Source organism: Schistocerca americana, chromosome 3 (assembly GCF_021461395.2).
Source record: "Schistocerca americana isolate TAMUIC-IGC-003095 chromosome 3, iqSchAmer2.1, whole genome shotgun sequence".
In the NCBI taxonomy this organism is placed as follows: Eukaryota; Metazoa; Arthropoda; class Insecta; order Orthoptera; family Acrididae; genus Schistocerca; species Schistocerca americana.
In genome coordinates this window covers 321721979-321739305 of record NC_060121.1, presented here as the reverse complement: position 1 = coordinate 321739305, position 17327 = coordinate 321721979, and the positions used below count along the sequence as shown (strand labels likewise).

Below are 17327 nucleotides of genomic sequence, written 5' to 3'. Positions count from 1 at the left end.
TCACATTTGAAAACGTTTGTTCTTCTCGTGTTTGAATTGTTCATCTTCTTCAGCAGGCCGTTTGGTCGAGCGGTTCTAGGCGCTTCAGTCTGGAACCGCGCGACCGCTACTGTCGCAGGTTCGAATCCTGCCTCGGGCATGGATGTGTGTGATGTCCTTAGGTTAGTTAGGTTTAAGTAGTTCTATGCTCTAGGGGACTGATGACCTCAGACGTTGAGTCCCATAGTGCTCAGAGCCGTTTCAACCATTTTATCATCATCATTTCATTTCCATGAAACGCTGCACTCAAGACCAGGAAAAGACTTCAGGAAAGACTTCCTAACACTCAAATGTATATTTGAGGTTAGGAAATTTCTCTTTTCATGAACGCTTCCCTTGTCGCTCTGTGTCAGTATTTGAATGCGCTTATTTAAAAGCTTACGAAGCACATGAAGAAATTCACTAAGTCACTTTCAAATTTTTCATTGAATATTTTATCTCCATATTATTTTTGTATTGTAAACATATCTCCAGTTCTTCCGACAGAGACGTTTCATGACTTTTATTTAATCGGTGGAGTACTTTATCGTGTCTCTGGTGTGCGCGTAAGCTCTTATGTGCATTTTATAACAGGTGTGACTACATCGGCCTGTTTTTCCTAGATGGAACATGGAGCGGAAATATTCAGTCCAGTCACATTAATATGATTAATATGACCACCGTCTATCTTCGACATCAATAACCTCTCACAGACGGCAGGTGGCAGAACTGGCAGTGTCGGGGGAGGGGGGGGGGGGTGACGCAGGAAATAGTGCAGTCGTTGTCTAATACGGAAACGGAGTGATTTATCTGACGTCCAAAACGGCATGACCGGTGGTTTTCGGGGCAAGGGTGGAAGCACTTCCGAAACGGCTACATTTGTAAACTGTTCACAGGCCGCTGGGGTTAAAATATATCGCACGTCGTAAAATGGTCGCTGTCCAAAACCGGCGCTGAGGCAACTGCAGTACACCAGGGGTGAACGACGGCTGCGGTTATGTGAACGGGCGAACAGTAGTGCAATTGTTGAGCATCTGACCGTTCAGGTGAACCAAGGTGCTACCAAAAATCTCTCAACTACAGTCGGCGAACTTAGCTGCCTCTGGGCCTCAGCAAGCAGGCCAATGGTTCATGCACTGACGCTGACTGCTGTTCATTGGCAACGATGGCTGGAATTTGCACACCAGTACCACAGCTGGACGTCCAGTGTGCGGCGACAGCTGGTCCTTTCAGATGAATCACGTTTTGTGCTCCATCGGACAGATGGTCATTGGCGTGTATGGCGTTAAACGTCCGAAAACAAACACCTTGAATGCGTTGTGGCCTGGGGAACGTTTTCGTGGCATTCCCTGGGTGATATCGTCACCCTGGAAGGCACAGTTGATCAATAAAACTATGCATCTATCCTTGGGGACCATCTACTCGGCACGATGGCATTTACTAGTTGGACAATTCATGTCAAAAAGCTCGCAGTGTACATGTGTGGTTCGAAAAAAGCCAGGATGAATTTACCGTACTCCCCTGCCACCTAACTACCCGGATTTAAACTCAATAGAGAATCTGTTGGACCACCTCGATTGGGCTGTTCAAGCCATGAATCCTCAACCGGGGAACCCAGTGCAGCTGGCCACGGCATCAGAATCGGCGTAGCTCCACACCCCCGTCAATAGCTTCCAGAAATCAGTTGATTCTCTTCCTGCATGTCTCGCAGCAATCCAAGCTGAAAAAGGTGGTTCTTCAGGTTTTTGACAGTGTTGTGTACATAGTTCCACGTAGTCAGCGCGTACACAACTTTCCCACTAGAGCGCGCCCCACTAAGCACAACAGCGCAGGCACAGCGCTCGTCCATCTCCGCACTACGAGATGGCGCTGCCATAGAGACGGACCAAATTCTGCTTCCGCCGATCCGCGTATTAATATGTAACGCAGCCAATGAGATTGCTGCTAAAGTAGAACCTTTTCTCCTCGCGGATCACACTCGTGCAGTGATACATGAACACGCGAGGTATTATAGTGAGTGTACAGACCTACGATTGGTCAGTCTGCATTAGTCTGTAACAGTCTGTACGAGTTCTATATTTGTCTGTACCAGTCTATAGTCAAGTTTCAGTCTGTGCCCAATAAGATTACCATATTCCTGTACATAGCCATGAAGATAAATGTATAGACACTTTTGTCAAGAATCAGAGATATATGTGAGAATAAGATTAACGTACCAAGACCAAAGGAACTTCAGATTATCAATTGTAAATAGCATCCAGAACCACGTTAAGTAATTTTTATGCTTGTTATTATTTTAATAAATGTGTGTGAAAATTAATCAAGTTCTGTTTAAAGTTGGTCATCGTCAATATGCTACTCTAAGTGTGCAAGTGGCATTTCTATGGTCTGACCTAACGGCAGAAGAAAACACGCGACGATAACACCACGAGACAGATTGCTGACACTCGCCTACTTCGTTGGAGTGACAAGTCAAATAATCTGATGGTGTGTGTACTGAAGGTCTTGCAGTGCACACACTACAGACAGATGTGTCACATTAATATGACTGCACAGGGTATATCTCAACAATTACAATCTTGTGCGTGTTTATACTGTAGTAAAGGGGTCAGACTAAAGCAGCAGCTAACACATCGTAAATGACATAGCACACAAAGATGGCACCTGGTAAAAGGATTATTTCTCGAAGCGCCTAGCGCACAAAAGAAATAAAGAAATATGGTGACCGGCAGCAGCAAATGTTATTCCATAACAGACAAAAGCACTGCAGTTCACAGTACTACGCATACTTGTAAAAGGTAAGCAGGAGAATTGATGTGACGCAGCAGACAGTGGTAACCGCTGGGGAGACAGCAGTGCCCTTTACTGCAGCAGAAGGGCGGCGAACCCGGCACGCAGAGCAGGTGTCTGGTGTGGGCGGCGTGATTCAGCCCAGTGGGCGGCGGCCCCGCGGCAGGACCGTCCCGAATTCTGCGGCCGTCGCTCCTTATTTTCAGCCATCCGCCAAATTACAGGCCCGTTTCAAAAATGGGACCGCCACAAGTTGGCAGTTCGGCAAATTTGAGGGCGCTTTGCTGCTAAAGAGCCAGGCATTTCGCGGTTCATATTATTCGCTTGCTCTCGACGATGTTTAACTTGCCGTTACGCGCGTCTCGCATTCGCTCGACGCTCACTTTCCGAGGTACAATCTGTGTGCAGATGAGTGTTGTCACCCGAGGATGCTATAGTTTCAAAGCGGACAAAATTTTACATCGCAAGCTGAGCTCGATCGCTATGATTTTCAAAGACTTTCCCATTTATGTGACCGAGTAAGATACCACTGTTGTTAAAATACTGGGCGCGCTTTATGGAGTAGTGGCACTGAACTTCCCTCGAGCAATGTTGATGGCTTAAGACGAAATTTGGAAAGATTGCTTTGAGAAAGACACTGCATAGTAATACTCATTTCGAGGTAATCGAATCGTAGTCATAGGCCAGTCACATACACACAGCGTTTACTCGAAAAACTAGTGCCTTCAATTAAAGCCTCACGACCCGTTGTCTTACTTGCTGATGAATCTCCCGGGCTGCTTCCTCGACTCGGGTAGGCGCGCCGGCCCTGGATCGAATCCGACCGGCGGATTAACGACGAGGGCCGTGTTCCGGCCGGCCTGGATGTCGTTTTTAGGCGGTTTTCCACATCCTGCTAGGTGAATACCGGCCTGGTTCCCAGGTTCCGCCACAGTTACACGGCTCACAGACATCTGAACACTTTCGCACTATTCCATGGATTACACTCGACGCAGACAGTTGGGGTACACTAATTCCGTCCCGGGGGTTACGGAGTGGCGGCAGGAAGTGCATCCGGCCACCCCTTAAACATTAACATGCCAAATACGATTAACAATGGCTGACACTGCATAACTGCGGGACAAGGCTCATGCAATAGAATTACGTCCGGAGCTGCATTGGGCATCTTCAGAGGTACTCCTGGTTACAGTGAGTCGGTCGACAAGACTCAGCGGAACGAGGAATAACTCTGAAGTCGCCCAATGTGGCTCTGGACGAAACGTCAGGAACAAAAAAGTTTCATGCGCCACTACCATACAACCTGAAAAGTTTATCAATATCTGTTTAGTTACGCATGGATAGGTAACGGGAATCTGTGGTGGGGCGCATACACAGCAAATGATAGCTACTTGACAGAATAGTCGTTAACTCATCAGAAAAATCATAAAAACCCTTCGACCGTCCTCTAATTATATTGCGACATGAGATGTTACGGGGATGCCCCCCTGTCATGTGCTTCACTCACAGTTGTATGGATGTAGCTGTACAATGTAGAAGTACAAATAATAACTGAACCACTTCTTTCAGGAGAGAAGAGTAGCCTTGCAAAAGACAGGTCTTGTAGCCACAGCGTGTTCCTAATGAACTAACAGGTAAAAACGAGAGGGTATAATAATGCACCCAGTATAGCGTAGACCACTAGCGAATCAGTAATGATTCACAGTTGATAAATATGTATGGGAATTGGATATAGCCCTAATCTGCTTCTCCTCCTCCTCCCCCCTCCCTTTGCCCATCTCATCCCCCCCTCCCCCCCCCAAATCTCTGCCCACCTCCTTCCCCTACTTGTCTTACACTCTCTCTATCCATCTCTTCCTCCCTCATCTCTTCGTCCATATCCTCCTTCCCTTCTTTATATTCATTTCCTTCCCCCCTCTCTGTCGGTGTACTACTTCTCCCGCCCTCTGACCTAATTTATTGTTATTGAAAACCGAAACTTGATCGGGAATAGAAGTGAAAATGAATGGGTAAATTAGTAGGAATCATTAGTACATGGCGTATGAGAGAGACTTTACGAGCTGCTGGATCTGTGAGGATAGTAGCTTTAATGACAGTATTTCGCACAGTTCTAATGTGCAAACAGGCAGAATTACATAGTTAGCGATAAACACAACTTTCGTGTAATCGACTGTTTGATTGTATCCGAAAGCTAAATGTATATTTCGAATTGCCACGTTTGGATGTCTGTTTTGTCAACGTTCCAAGTCATTTTGCGTGTATGCTACAACTAGGGGAGTCAAACTCGACTCTGTTCTTTGTTCCGAAGTCATAATGGATTGTGCTTGAGAAATACTTATTCGATTTGCCTCCAAATGCTGTCTACGCTCTTCATCAGTCTCACTGACTCGACGATCAAGTAGATGGCCTGCGTTGTGCGTACGCCTACAGATATTTCGACGCCTCACTGGTGACATTCTTTCCAAAGAAACAAATCACAAAATGAAATCAACTGAATGTTTGCAAGATGGCAAATTATCACGAACTGTCAAAATGGTTCAAATGGCTCTGAGCACTATGGGACTTAACATCGGAGGTCATCAGTCCCCTACAACTTAGAACTACTTAAACTTTCTCTGCCTCGTGATGACTGGATGTTGTGTGATGTCCTTAGGTTAGTTAGGTTTAAGTAGTTCTAAGTTCTAGGGGACTGATGACCATAGATGTTAAGTCCCATAGTGCCCAGAGCCACTACTTAAACCTTACTAACCAAAAGACATCACACACATCCATGCCCGAGGCAGGATTCGAAGCTGCGACCGTAGCGGTCACGCGTTTCCAGAATGAAGCGCCTAGAACCGCACGGCCACACCGGCCGGCTCACGAACTGTCATCAATTAAACCTTTGCAGTACACCAAAGATATGATCACCAGCGATAATACACTGAAATGTCGATTTTAACTTTATTCTTTTACGCGAAATATCAATATTCAGTGCTGAATTTGTTGTTGGTACGAAAACATGCGACAGCAGAGCTGTCAAACTGAACATCACATTTTTTTGTTTTGAAATCATGTGACAACACAACTTCAAACCGACCATCACATTTCTTCATTGAGTAGTTCTCAAGTGATGATATTTTATACATGCGACAACTGATTTTTATTTGTATGGATATGAAGGTATTCGGCCAAATAGACAGACAACATCTGTGATGAAGAATGCACTCGTATTGGAAGATTATGTGTGTATAAATCTGAAAAAATCTGGTAAAACCTAAGTAAGCAAGGGACTACACAAGCGTCTATCAAAAATTGTCATTTAAAACAAACAATAGGTTTTAACTATTTTGGCGATCAAATAGGTTATCTAGAAGATCAAGACATACGTAAGGACATTAATAGTCCAATATACGTATTTGGGGCACTGTAAACAGAACTTCAAAAATAAGATGAGGGAAAAAAACTAAAATTAATAATAAAATATGACTGTGAAATGATGCACAAAATTATGAGAAATGAAAATATTAAAAAAACAATAAACGATACAGAGATGGTTGGAGCGATCCTGTGGAACGAATTTCAGAGCGGCGACTACCACTACAAGGCAAGAAACATGTACCATAAGGTACAAGAAATCTTGGAAGAGCCAAGAATAAATTGAATGAGTAAGGCTAACCCCCGTAGACAGAACAGGCATCACACCTAATCCCTGAAAGCGAAGAAATGAGAATTGTGATAGATAATCATGATGATGAAAGTAAGTGTAGATTATAACGTCTAATCCCTGAAAACGACGCAAGTGCTATTTGCTGCTGATGAGAGATGTAGATGTAGAGCAACTGTATAGCAACTGGGCGACAACGTTCACGATCGTGTATCGGCAGGCACAAATCTCGACTAAACAGGACACCTGCGAAGATTCGCATTTTAACAATCACAAAGGAATCTTCATTAAAGCACTCAAAATAGTGGGAATTACCACCAACTGCGCGTAGCATTTTATTGAGAGTGTAGATGACAACTTACATAACGGATTTGAGTCCTTCACGAGAAAGTACTAAACTGGATATGTCATGATTTGAAATGTGTTTAATGAATGAATTAATTAAATTAATAATGGAAATTCAAAGTGATAGCTAATATGTTTCACTTACCAGAGCATTTTCTTCGTTTGTCGAGGCGTTCGATGTTGCAGCAATTACAAGCGGTGTGCCATTAAAACTTTATTCTCATTCTATAAGACTTGAAAAACTTTCCCGTATATTTCTTCAGATTTAAATGTAGCACGTGGAGTTTTCCATTCTATAATCTGCCTCCGATAATGGGGTGTGTTCAATATGTACGGGATGGTTCAAATGGCTCTGAGCACTATGGGACTTAACTTCTAAGGTCATCAGTCCCCTAACCTGAGGACATCACACTCATCCATGCCCGAGACAGGATTCGAACCCGCGACCGTAGCGGTCGCGCGGTTCCAGACTGTGTACGGGATGGAAACAGAATCTCTTTATATATATGACCGCTTTTTTGCTAACGTAGCCATCTGATAGGGGATAAAAATCGTTCAAATGGTTCTAAGCACTATGGGACTTAACATTTGAGGTCATCAATCCCCTAGACTTTTTTTTTTTTTTTTTTTTCATCAGGCTACTGACTGGTTTGATGCGGCCCGTCACGAATTCCTTTCCTGTGCTAACCTCTTCATCTCAGAGTAGCACTTGCAACCTACGTCCTCACTGATTTGCTTGACGTATTCCAATCTCTGTCTTCCTCTACAGTTTTTGCCCTCTACAGCTCCCTCTAGTGCCATGGAAGTCATTCCCTCATGTCTTAGCAGATGTCCTATCATCCTGTCCCTTCTCCTTATCAGTGTTTTCCACATATTCCTTTCCTCTCCGATTCTGCGTAGAACCTCCTCATTCCTTACCTTATCAGTCCACCTAATTTTCAACATTCGTCTATAGCACCACATCTCAAATGATTTCGATTCTCTTCTGTTCCGGTTTTCCCACAGTCCATGTTTCACTACCATACAATGCTGTACTCCAGACGTACATCCTCAGAAATTTCTTCCTCAAATTAAGGCCGGTATTTGATATTAGTAGACTTCTCTTGGCCAGAAATGCCTTTTTTGCCATAGCGAGTCTGCTTTTGATGTCCTCCTTGCTCCGTCCGTCATTGGTTATTTTACTGCCTAGGTAGCAGAATTCCTTAACTTCATTGACTTCGTGACCATCAATCCTGATGTTAAGTTTCTCGCTGTTCTCATTTCTACTACTTCTCATTACCTTCGACTTTCTCCCATTTACTCTCAAACCATACTGTGTACTCATTAGACTGTTCATTCCGTTCAGCAGATCATTTAATTCTTCTTCACTTTCACTCAAGATAGCAATGTCATCAGCGAATCGTATCATTGATATCCTTTCACCTTGTATTTTAATTCCACTCCTGAACCTTTCTTTTATTTCCATCATTGCTTCCTCGATGTACAGATTGAAGAGTAGGGGCGAAAGGCTACAGCCTTGTCTTACACCCTTCTTAATACGAGCACTTCGTTCTTGATCGTCCACTCTTATTATTCCCTCTTGGTTGTCGTACATATTGTATATGACCCGTCTCTCCCTATAGCGTACCCCTACTTTTTTCAGAATATCGAACAGCTTGCACCATTTTACATTGTCGAACGCTTTTTCCAGGTCGACAAATGCTATGAAAGTTCTTGATTTTTCTTTAGCCTTTCTTCCATTATTAGCCGTAACGTCAGAATTGCCTCTCTCGTCCCTTTACTTTTTCTAAAGCCAAACTGATCGTCACCTAGCGCATTCTCAATTTTCTTTTCCATTCTTCTGTATATTATTCTTGTAAGCAAGTTAGATGCATGAGCTGTTAAGCTGATTGTGCGATAATTCTCGCACTTGTCAGCTCTTGCCGTCTTCGGCATTGTGTGGATGATGCTTTTCCGAAAGTCAGATGGTATATCGCCAGACTCATATATTCTACACACCAACGTGAATAGTCGTTTTGTTGCCACTTCCCCCAATGATTTTAGAAATTCTGATGGAATGTTATCTATCGCTTCTGCCTTATTTGACCGTAAGTCCTCCAAAGCTCTTTTAAATTCCGATTCTAATACTGGATCCCCTATCTCTTCTAAATCGACTCCTGTTTCTTCTTCTATCACATCAGACAAATCTTCACCCTCATAGAGGCTTTCAATGTATTCTTTCCACCCATCTGCTCTCTCCTCTGCATTTAACAGTGGAATTCCCGTTGCACTCTTAATGTTACCACCGTTGCTTTTAATGTCACCAAAGGTTGTTTTGACTTTCCTGTATGCTGAGTCTGTCCTTCCGACAATCATATCTCTTTCGATGTCTTCACATTTTTCCTGCAGTCATTTCATCTTAGCTTCCCTGCACTTCCTATTTATTTCCTTCCTCAGCGACTTATATTTCTGTATTCCTGATTTTCCCTAAACATTTTTGTACTTCCTCCTTTCATCAATCAACTGAAGTATTTCTTTTGTTACCCATGGTTTCTTCGCAGCTACCTTCTTTGTACCTATGTTTTCCTTCCCAACTTCTGCGATGGCCCTTTTTAGAGATGTCCATTCCTCTTCAACTGTACTGCCTACTGCGCTATTCCTTATTGCTGTATCTATAGCATTAGAGAACTTCAAACGTATCTCGTCATTCCTTAGTACTTCCGTATCCCACTTCTTTGCGTATTGATTCTTCCTGACTAATGTTTTGAACTTCAGCCTACTCTTCATCACTACTATATTGTGATCTGAGTCTATATCTGCTCCTGGGTACGCCTTACAATCCAGTATCTGATTTCGAAATCTCTGTCTGACCATGATGTAATCTAATTGAAATCTTCCCGTATCTCCCGGCCTTTTCCAAGTATACCTCCTCCACTTGTGATTCTTGAACAGGGTATTCGCTATTACTAGCTGAAACTTCTTACAGAACTCAATTAGTCTTTCTCCTCTTTCATTCCTCGTCCCAAGACCATATTCTCCTGTAACCTTTTCTTCTACTCCTTCCCATACAACTGCATTCCAGTCGCCCATGACTATTAGATTTTTGTCCCCCTTTACATACTGCATTACCCTTTCAATATCCTCATACACTTTCTCTATCTGTTCATCTTCAGCTTGCGACGTCGGCATGTATACCTGAACTATCGTTGTCGGTGTTGGTCTGCTTTCGATTCTGATTAGAACAACCCGGTCACTGAACTGTTCACAGTAACACACCCTCTGCCCTATCTTCCTATTCATAACGAATCATACACCTGTTATACCATTTTCTGCTGCTGTTGATATTACCCGATACTCATCTGACCAGAAATCCTTGTCTTCCTTCCACTTCACTTCACTGACCCCTACTATATCTAGATTGAGCCTTTGCATTTCCCTTTTCAGACTTTCTAGTTTCCCTACCACGTTCAAGCTTCTGACATTCCACGCCCCGACTCGTAGAACGTTATCCTTTCGTTGATTATTCAATCTTTTTCTCATGGTAACCTCCCCCTTGGCAGTCCCCTCCCGGAGATCCGAATGGGGGACTATTCCGGAATCTTTTGCCAATGGAGAGATCATCATGACACTTCTTCAATTACAGGCCACATGTCCTGTGGATACACGTTACGTGCCTTTAATGCAGTGGTTTCCATTGCCTTCTGCATCCTCATGTCGTTGATCATTGCTGATTCTTCCGCCTTTAGGGGCAATTTCCCACCCCTAGGACAAGAGAGTGCCCTGAACCTCTATCCGCTCCTCCGCCTCTTTGACAAGGCCGTTGGCAGAATGAGGCTGACTTCTTATGCCGGAAGTCTTCGGCCGCCAATGCTGATTATTTATCAAAATTTATGCAATGGCGGGGATCGAACCCGGGACTGAAGACGCTACGCCTACACCACGGGATGCTAGACTTAGAACTACTTAAACCTAACTAACCTAAAGACATCACACACATCCATGCCCGAGGCAGGATTCGAACCTGCGACCCTAGCAGCAGCGCGGTTCCGGACTGAAGCGCCTAGAACCGCTCGGAACAGCGGCCGGCGATAGGGGATAACGTGAGTAGAAAGCACGCATATGGACGCCTGTTACGGAGTCTCTGCGGCAACTGTTGGACTGTATGCACAATCTTGCTACTCAACGGAGTAGCCGAAGGGAAATCGCGAGACTCGCCGATTTTCACGAGACACTCGAGTATAGCTTTTAGTAATATGCGCCCACCTCATTCATCGCTGTCCTACGTGGGCACTGGAAACCCCGTGCACCTATTACGTTAGGAGAGTATTGTCGGACTGTTTCGGGAAGATGTCGCCTAATAGCTATAGCCAAGCAGCGCAACCGGCGAATGCATCAGCATAAGCTGTGTGATTATCAAACCATATAACAGTAACGTATCAAAGCCTGTCGTCGCAAGTAGCGTAGTAGCGAATGGATTAACTGTAATACTGCATTTTTGAGCACGTATGATTTGGAATGTACGAGCAATTCAATGCGGCCTTGATTCTCTATCATCTATTGTCCTGCTGAATCACTCAAAGTTAAGCCGTACCATTTCGGCGACCGAGAATTAATTGAAATAAGTGAGATATTAGATCTTTTAGAGAAGGGCTAAGCGATGGCAAACTCTCCAGTGGATGCAACTTTAATAGTAAAATTACCGAAGTGTTTGTGTATGGTAGGCACGGTTAGGGTGTGTAGTATTGACTGCGAGCAATTAACTACTAAACTGGACTTCATTAACGGCCCTAATTTCGAAATTCCCCTATAATTTATTTAATTTAGATTAAATGTGAGTGCCAATAGCTTTTTTTATAATTTATGGGCTTTCGAGACTGCCCATGCAGCCATCTCAACATTGGGTACGACAGTGCGTAACGAGACTTCACAACATTCATTATGGTCAAGCCGAGCCCCGCAGCTACAGCAATAGTTAAAGTTCATAATAGAACAATTTTTCTTTCAGGCAACAACAGCTTAGATTTTTAAGGAGCACTCTCTCTCTCCCTCTTTCCCACTCTCTCTCTCCTCTCTCTCTCTCTCTCTCTCTCTCTCTCTATCTATCTCTCTGCGTGCGTGTGTGTGTGTGTGTGTGTGTGTGTGTGTTTTGCATATCGCCCTCTGACTTGCATAATGGCGTGAAACGACAGTACATACGAGTCGAGAGGTGCTTCAGCGGCCATCTTCCATTCCTTGACCACTCCTCTCAGACTCGTGAGGACTCTCCTCTCAGACTCGTGAGCGCTACTGAGAAAATAGTTGAAGGAGAAATAGTGGCACACGTTTCTAAAGCTAGTATTAAAGGTCGGTAAGAAAAGAGCTGAGACCGTATTCGTTCACATATTAACCAGCTACCCTCTTCACGAGATGTACCAGCAGACAATCGTCGTATTTTGATCGCCATAACGTAAGCTTGGATTTGAACGATCTTACGTGAACACTTGTCAGAATGTTTTGCGATGTTTAAGTACAGAAAATTACGAAAAATATTAGAATTATATGCGCAAACACTAGCAGATCAAAGTTCACAGACGAGTGATGAACAAGTCTGTATTGATGTGCAGCTTACTATGAAAGACCACTCTAGCGCTCGCTATCAGTAATTCATGGTCTCCATTATAGCCAAGTCCGCAATACACGAACAACAAGTTCAACGACTCATGTGACGTAGAGAAGCATTTCAGCTCGCGATGGCTTCACAAAATACCAACTATTTACCCTTACTGTTGGTGTAATTTTATTCTGAAAAGTTAATTACATATTCCGGTTACTTTTAACCACATACTGTTCTCTTCTGTCCGAGAAGTGTTTTGATGCAGCCCCCCACGCTAGTCCAACCTAGGAAGATCTATTCATCTCCGTATAACTAGTGCAACATGCAACCGTTTGAGCCTGCTTACTGTATTGATGCCTTGGTTGATGCATAAGTTAACTGATACCCCAGGATGTGTCCTATCAACCTATCTGTTACTTTACCAGGGTTGTCCATAAAGCCCTTTTCTTGACGATTCGATTGAGTACTTCTTCATTGGTTATCCGTTCTCCTCTTCTTATCTGTAGTAGTGTTCCGTTACATCACATTTTAAAAACTGATTAAAACATTTTTCTACATTGTTTATTCTTCATCTTTCACTTCAAACACACTCCAATCATATACATTCATAAAACACAAACATTTGTCTGTTTCCGAAAAGGTTTTCTCACTACACACAATCTACATTTTATATCTTCTTTACTTCTACCGTCATAAGCTGTTTTTCTGCCTAATTACCAAAACTCATCTACTAAACATTATTTATTCGTCGGAGACCATGTCGAGTTTTTTAATAATATTTCCGCTATTTCACTGTACATTTTAATATTCATTTATTTCACACTAACACGATTTCAGCTTTATAGCCATTATCACGTACAAATAGCCGTTATCACGTACAAAGCTGAAAGACATCAAAATGTCGCATATGTCTAAATGACAAATGATCGTAGAAATATTACAACGTATATCTGGCCGTCACATTACAGTGTATCAATATTAACTGACAATAGCCAGTGCAGCTGACACCGTCGCCAGGACAAACATTTTATCACACTGTGTTTTGTGTATGATGCATACCACAGCACGGTTTAGGCCGCCATAAACACAACAAAATATGATGATGTGTCTCTCCTGTCCATAATGTCAGTTCTAGTTTGTTAGTTTCTTGTTCCTTGGATAATTTTGCACGATAAATCACAATAATGTTGAACGAACTATTTTGCGTCCACATAGCAAATTAATTGTGACTGTGGTTAATACTGAATATTTCTACATTTTTTTGCTTTTTATTTATTTTTTATACATATGTGAATCAGTAATTCCTGCCCATCACCTTTTACACATTACTATAACAGACACTCTTCTACGGAATATAAGGAGATGTCAAGAAGAAACTTTTTCAATTTGTTTTAAAATTTTACTTCTTGTCAGTCAGACATTTTATACCACTGGGTAAGTGATCAAAACTTTTTGTTGCAGCATTGTACACCCCTTTTTATGCTAAGGATGACTTTCATGTGGAGTAGTGAATGAAATTTTTCCTCCATCATTGTAATTATATGCATTATTGTCCCTTTTAAACTGTAGTGAATTATTTACAACAAACTTCATGAGGGAATAAATACAGTTTGAAGCAGCAGCCAGAAAACCCAACTTCTTAAACAGATATCTACAAGATGACAGTGGGTGATCACCACATTTTATTCTTACAGCACGTTTCTCAGCAACGAATACTTTCTTTCCTAAAGATGAGTTACCCCAGAACATCATTCCATACGCAAAATACCGCAACTTGCTGATTTGTCTCTCCCCAGGATTTGTAATGATTCTAAATGCAAATGTGGCTGAACTAAGTTGTCTTAGTTAGGAGTTTCAAAATTTGCTCTTTCCACTTTAAATTCTCATCAATTTGGACATCTAAGAACTTGAAATTTTCAACCTATTATTATTTCCTTTCCAGGCGTTACAAATATCATTGGTGTAATATCTCTGGACGAGAAGAACTGAATATGTTGTGTCTTTTTAAATTGAGGATGAGACCATTTATAGAAAACCAGTAAATGATACTTTTAAGAACATCGTTTATTTTTTCTTCAGTTCGTATTGACATCCTACAATGCGACGACTGGTATATGTAGCGAGATATATGTTGTGATCTTTCGAAGATCACTTGTCATTTTGGAAATGTCGGACATTTTTCTGTCTCTCACCTTTGCACTTCACAATGGCTACAAAGCTGAAATCGCGATTGTATTGTATTGTATGTTAACCTGAGGCCTAGAAACGACGGAGAGGCTCCATCCCCACCGCAGCCGCAGTGGTCCACCACCCCACGACGACTCCGCAGTCCACTTCACCCCTCCGCCGCCCCACACCGAACCCAGGGTTATTATGCGGTTCGGCCCCCCGGTGGACCCCCCAGGAAACGTCTCACACCAGACGAGTGTAACCCTTATGTTTGCTTGGTAGAGTAATGGTGGTGTACGCGTACGTGGAGATCTTGTTTGCGCAGCAATCGCCGACATAGTGTAACTGAGGCGGAATAAGGGGAACCAGCCCGCATTCGCCGAGGTAGATGGAAAACCGCCTAAAAACCATCCACAGACTGGCCGGTTCACCGGACCTCAACACAAATCCACCGGGCGGATTCGTACCGGGGACCAGGCGCTCCTTCCCGCACGGAAAGCCGTGCGTTAGACCGCACGGCCAACCGGGCGGGTGAAATCGCGATATAATGAAATAAATTAATGTTAAAAGATATAATCAATCGGCTGAAATTTCATTAAAAAACTCGTCTCCTAATTTGAGGCTCTCAGTTCCTAATTTAATTCCGTTAGCTTCAGCTGAATTAATTCGACTACACTCAGCGATGACAAACGATTATAATGTGGTGAGTTTTATCCACTTGATATCTTGTGCATCAGTTGCAGCGTAAAATGAATATGTTTTACCACAAAACAGACGTTTAAGACCTGAAGATAACAGCAAAGACTGTTTAAACGTATTGTCTTGAATTTTAAAAAATATATTTTTTGCGATCTTGTCTTTTGAACGGTTTTTAAGAATTAAAACAGATCGCCCTTCAGTACTCTCATAATGAGAAAAATCAGTCGACTACACTCCATTACCCTTGTTTTGCTTTTATTGACCTTTATATCTCGAGTTGTAAAAGGCTGTCTGAATCACAAATAATGCAAAATTGATGTTTACTTACTATTCGTTTATAGTGTCATACTGCCCAGAAATGTGGGTTGCAGTAGGTACTGGGAGATGAAGAAGCTTGCACAGGACAGAGTAACATGGAGAGTTGCATCAAACCAGTCTCAGGACTGAAGGCCACAACAACAACAACAATTTATGTTACATAGCAACTAGTCTTCTTCATAGAAAATACCTCAGTAAATAAATTGACCTGCATAGTTTAATGAGGATAATCAACGCTTCATGTAGTAATGCTGCAATGCTTTACTTCTGTTACAGCTCCTGAAATCCTTCACTATGAGCCGATCACACTCGCTGCGGATATGTGGTAAGTTTAGAATCTCTAAAAAGACTTTGTTTAGTACTCTGTGACACTGAAGTTAAAAGCACATAATCTCTTGCAAGTGCCTCTTTTCAACATCTTGTGCCCTAAAAATAAGCAACACAGTTATCCCAAGACTTGCCAGAGACTATCTCACCAAAAGTACCCACACTCCTGTTTTCAGACATTAATATGATTTGTGTCCACCCTTCGACTTCAGATTTGCTTGAGGCACTTTCAACAAGGTATCTGAATGTTTGTGGTGAAACAGCAGCGCATTCTTTCTCAAGAGCCGAAACCAGAAAATGGTAATCATTTTGGACGCAGAGGTCTGGAACGAAGTCGACGTTGTACCTCATCCCAATTGTGTTCCACTGGATTCTTGTCGGGACCCCGGAAAGGCCAGACCATTTCAGGAATGTTCTTGACCGCAAACAGTTCCCTCATAGATGCTGCTTTATAGCATGCTGCATTGTCATGCTGATGCTATCATCGTCTCCTGAGTGTTTCCCTAGCTTACGCAGTACACGATGGTGTAAAATGTCTTCATATTCTTCCGCATGTAATGTTTTCTTAAAAGCAACAAGAGGACCAAACCCTAACCACGAAAAACACAACCCCATACTAACACCACCCCGTCCGTGTCAGCCCCTAGTAGCTGCGTGGTCAGCGCAACGGACTGGCCCGGGTTCGATTCCCGGCTGGGTCGGAGATTTTCTCCGTTCAGGGACTGGGTGTTGTGTTGTCCTTATCATTATCATTTCATCCCCATCGACATGGAAGTCGCCGAAGTGGCGTCAACTCGAAAGACTTGCACCAGGTGAACGGTCTACCCGACGGGAGGCCCTAGCCACACAGCATTTACGTTTTATTTACCCGTCCATACTTCAGTGTTGGCACTACACCTGACGACAGGTAACGACTTCAGGCATTCGGCAAACCCAAATCCTTCCATCTGATTGGCAGAGGATACAGGGTAATTTATCACTCCAAATAACTAGTTTCTAGTCATCCACTGTCCAATGGTGTTACTCTTTACACCACTTCAAGCGTCGTTTAGCGCAGACTACAGAAATTTGTGGCTTATGATGAGTTGCTCGACCACTGTCCACCATTCTTTTTCAGTCCCTATGCACAGTCATTGTTATAGATGGACTGTTGGTAGAACAATGGAACTCACGAGTGATTCCTTACACTGGTTTCACACGACTTTTTACAAACACCTTCCGCAGTGCTTGACGGTCGCTGTCCTCCAGCACATGAGGAGTGCCTGGTGTGGGTTACACTGATGTTGATCCTTCGCGTTTCCACTTCACAGTCACATCACCAACGGTCGACTTGGGCAGCTTTGGAAATGTTGATATATTACTCAGGTGACATCCAATGATTAGTCCTCATTCGAAATCACTGCTTACTGCTGAAAACATACTTCCTTATACAGGGTGGTCCATTGA

The 17327-nt window shown here is 43.0% G+C and overlaps 1 protein-coding gene across 1 annotated transcript in view; it reads left to right on the top strand.

Moving 5' to 3' along the window:
• The window catches only part of LOC124606054 (serine/threonine-protein kinase WNK4-like), a 455574-nt gene that overhangs the window by 415992 nt on the left and 22255 nt on the right, over positions 1–17327 (top strand). Inside the window, exon 7 of the mRNA XM_047138014.1 lies at positions 15831–15879. Within this exon, the coding sequence (XP_046993970.1) occupies positions 15831–15879 (49 nt within the window). The remainder of the gene's footprint in view (positions 1–15830; positions 15880–17327) is intronic.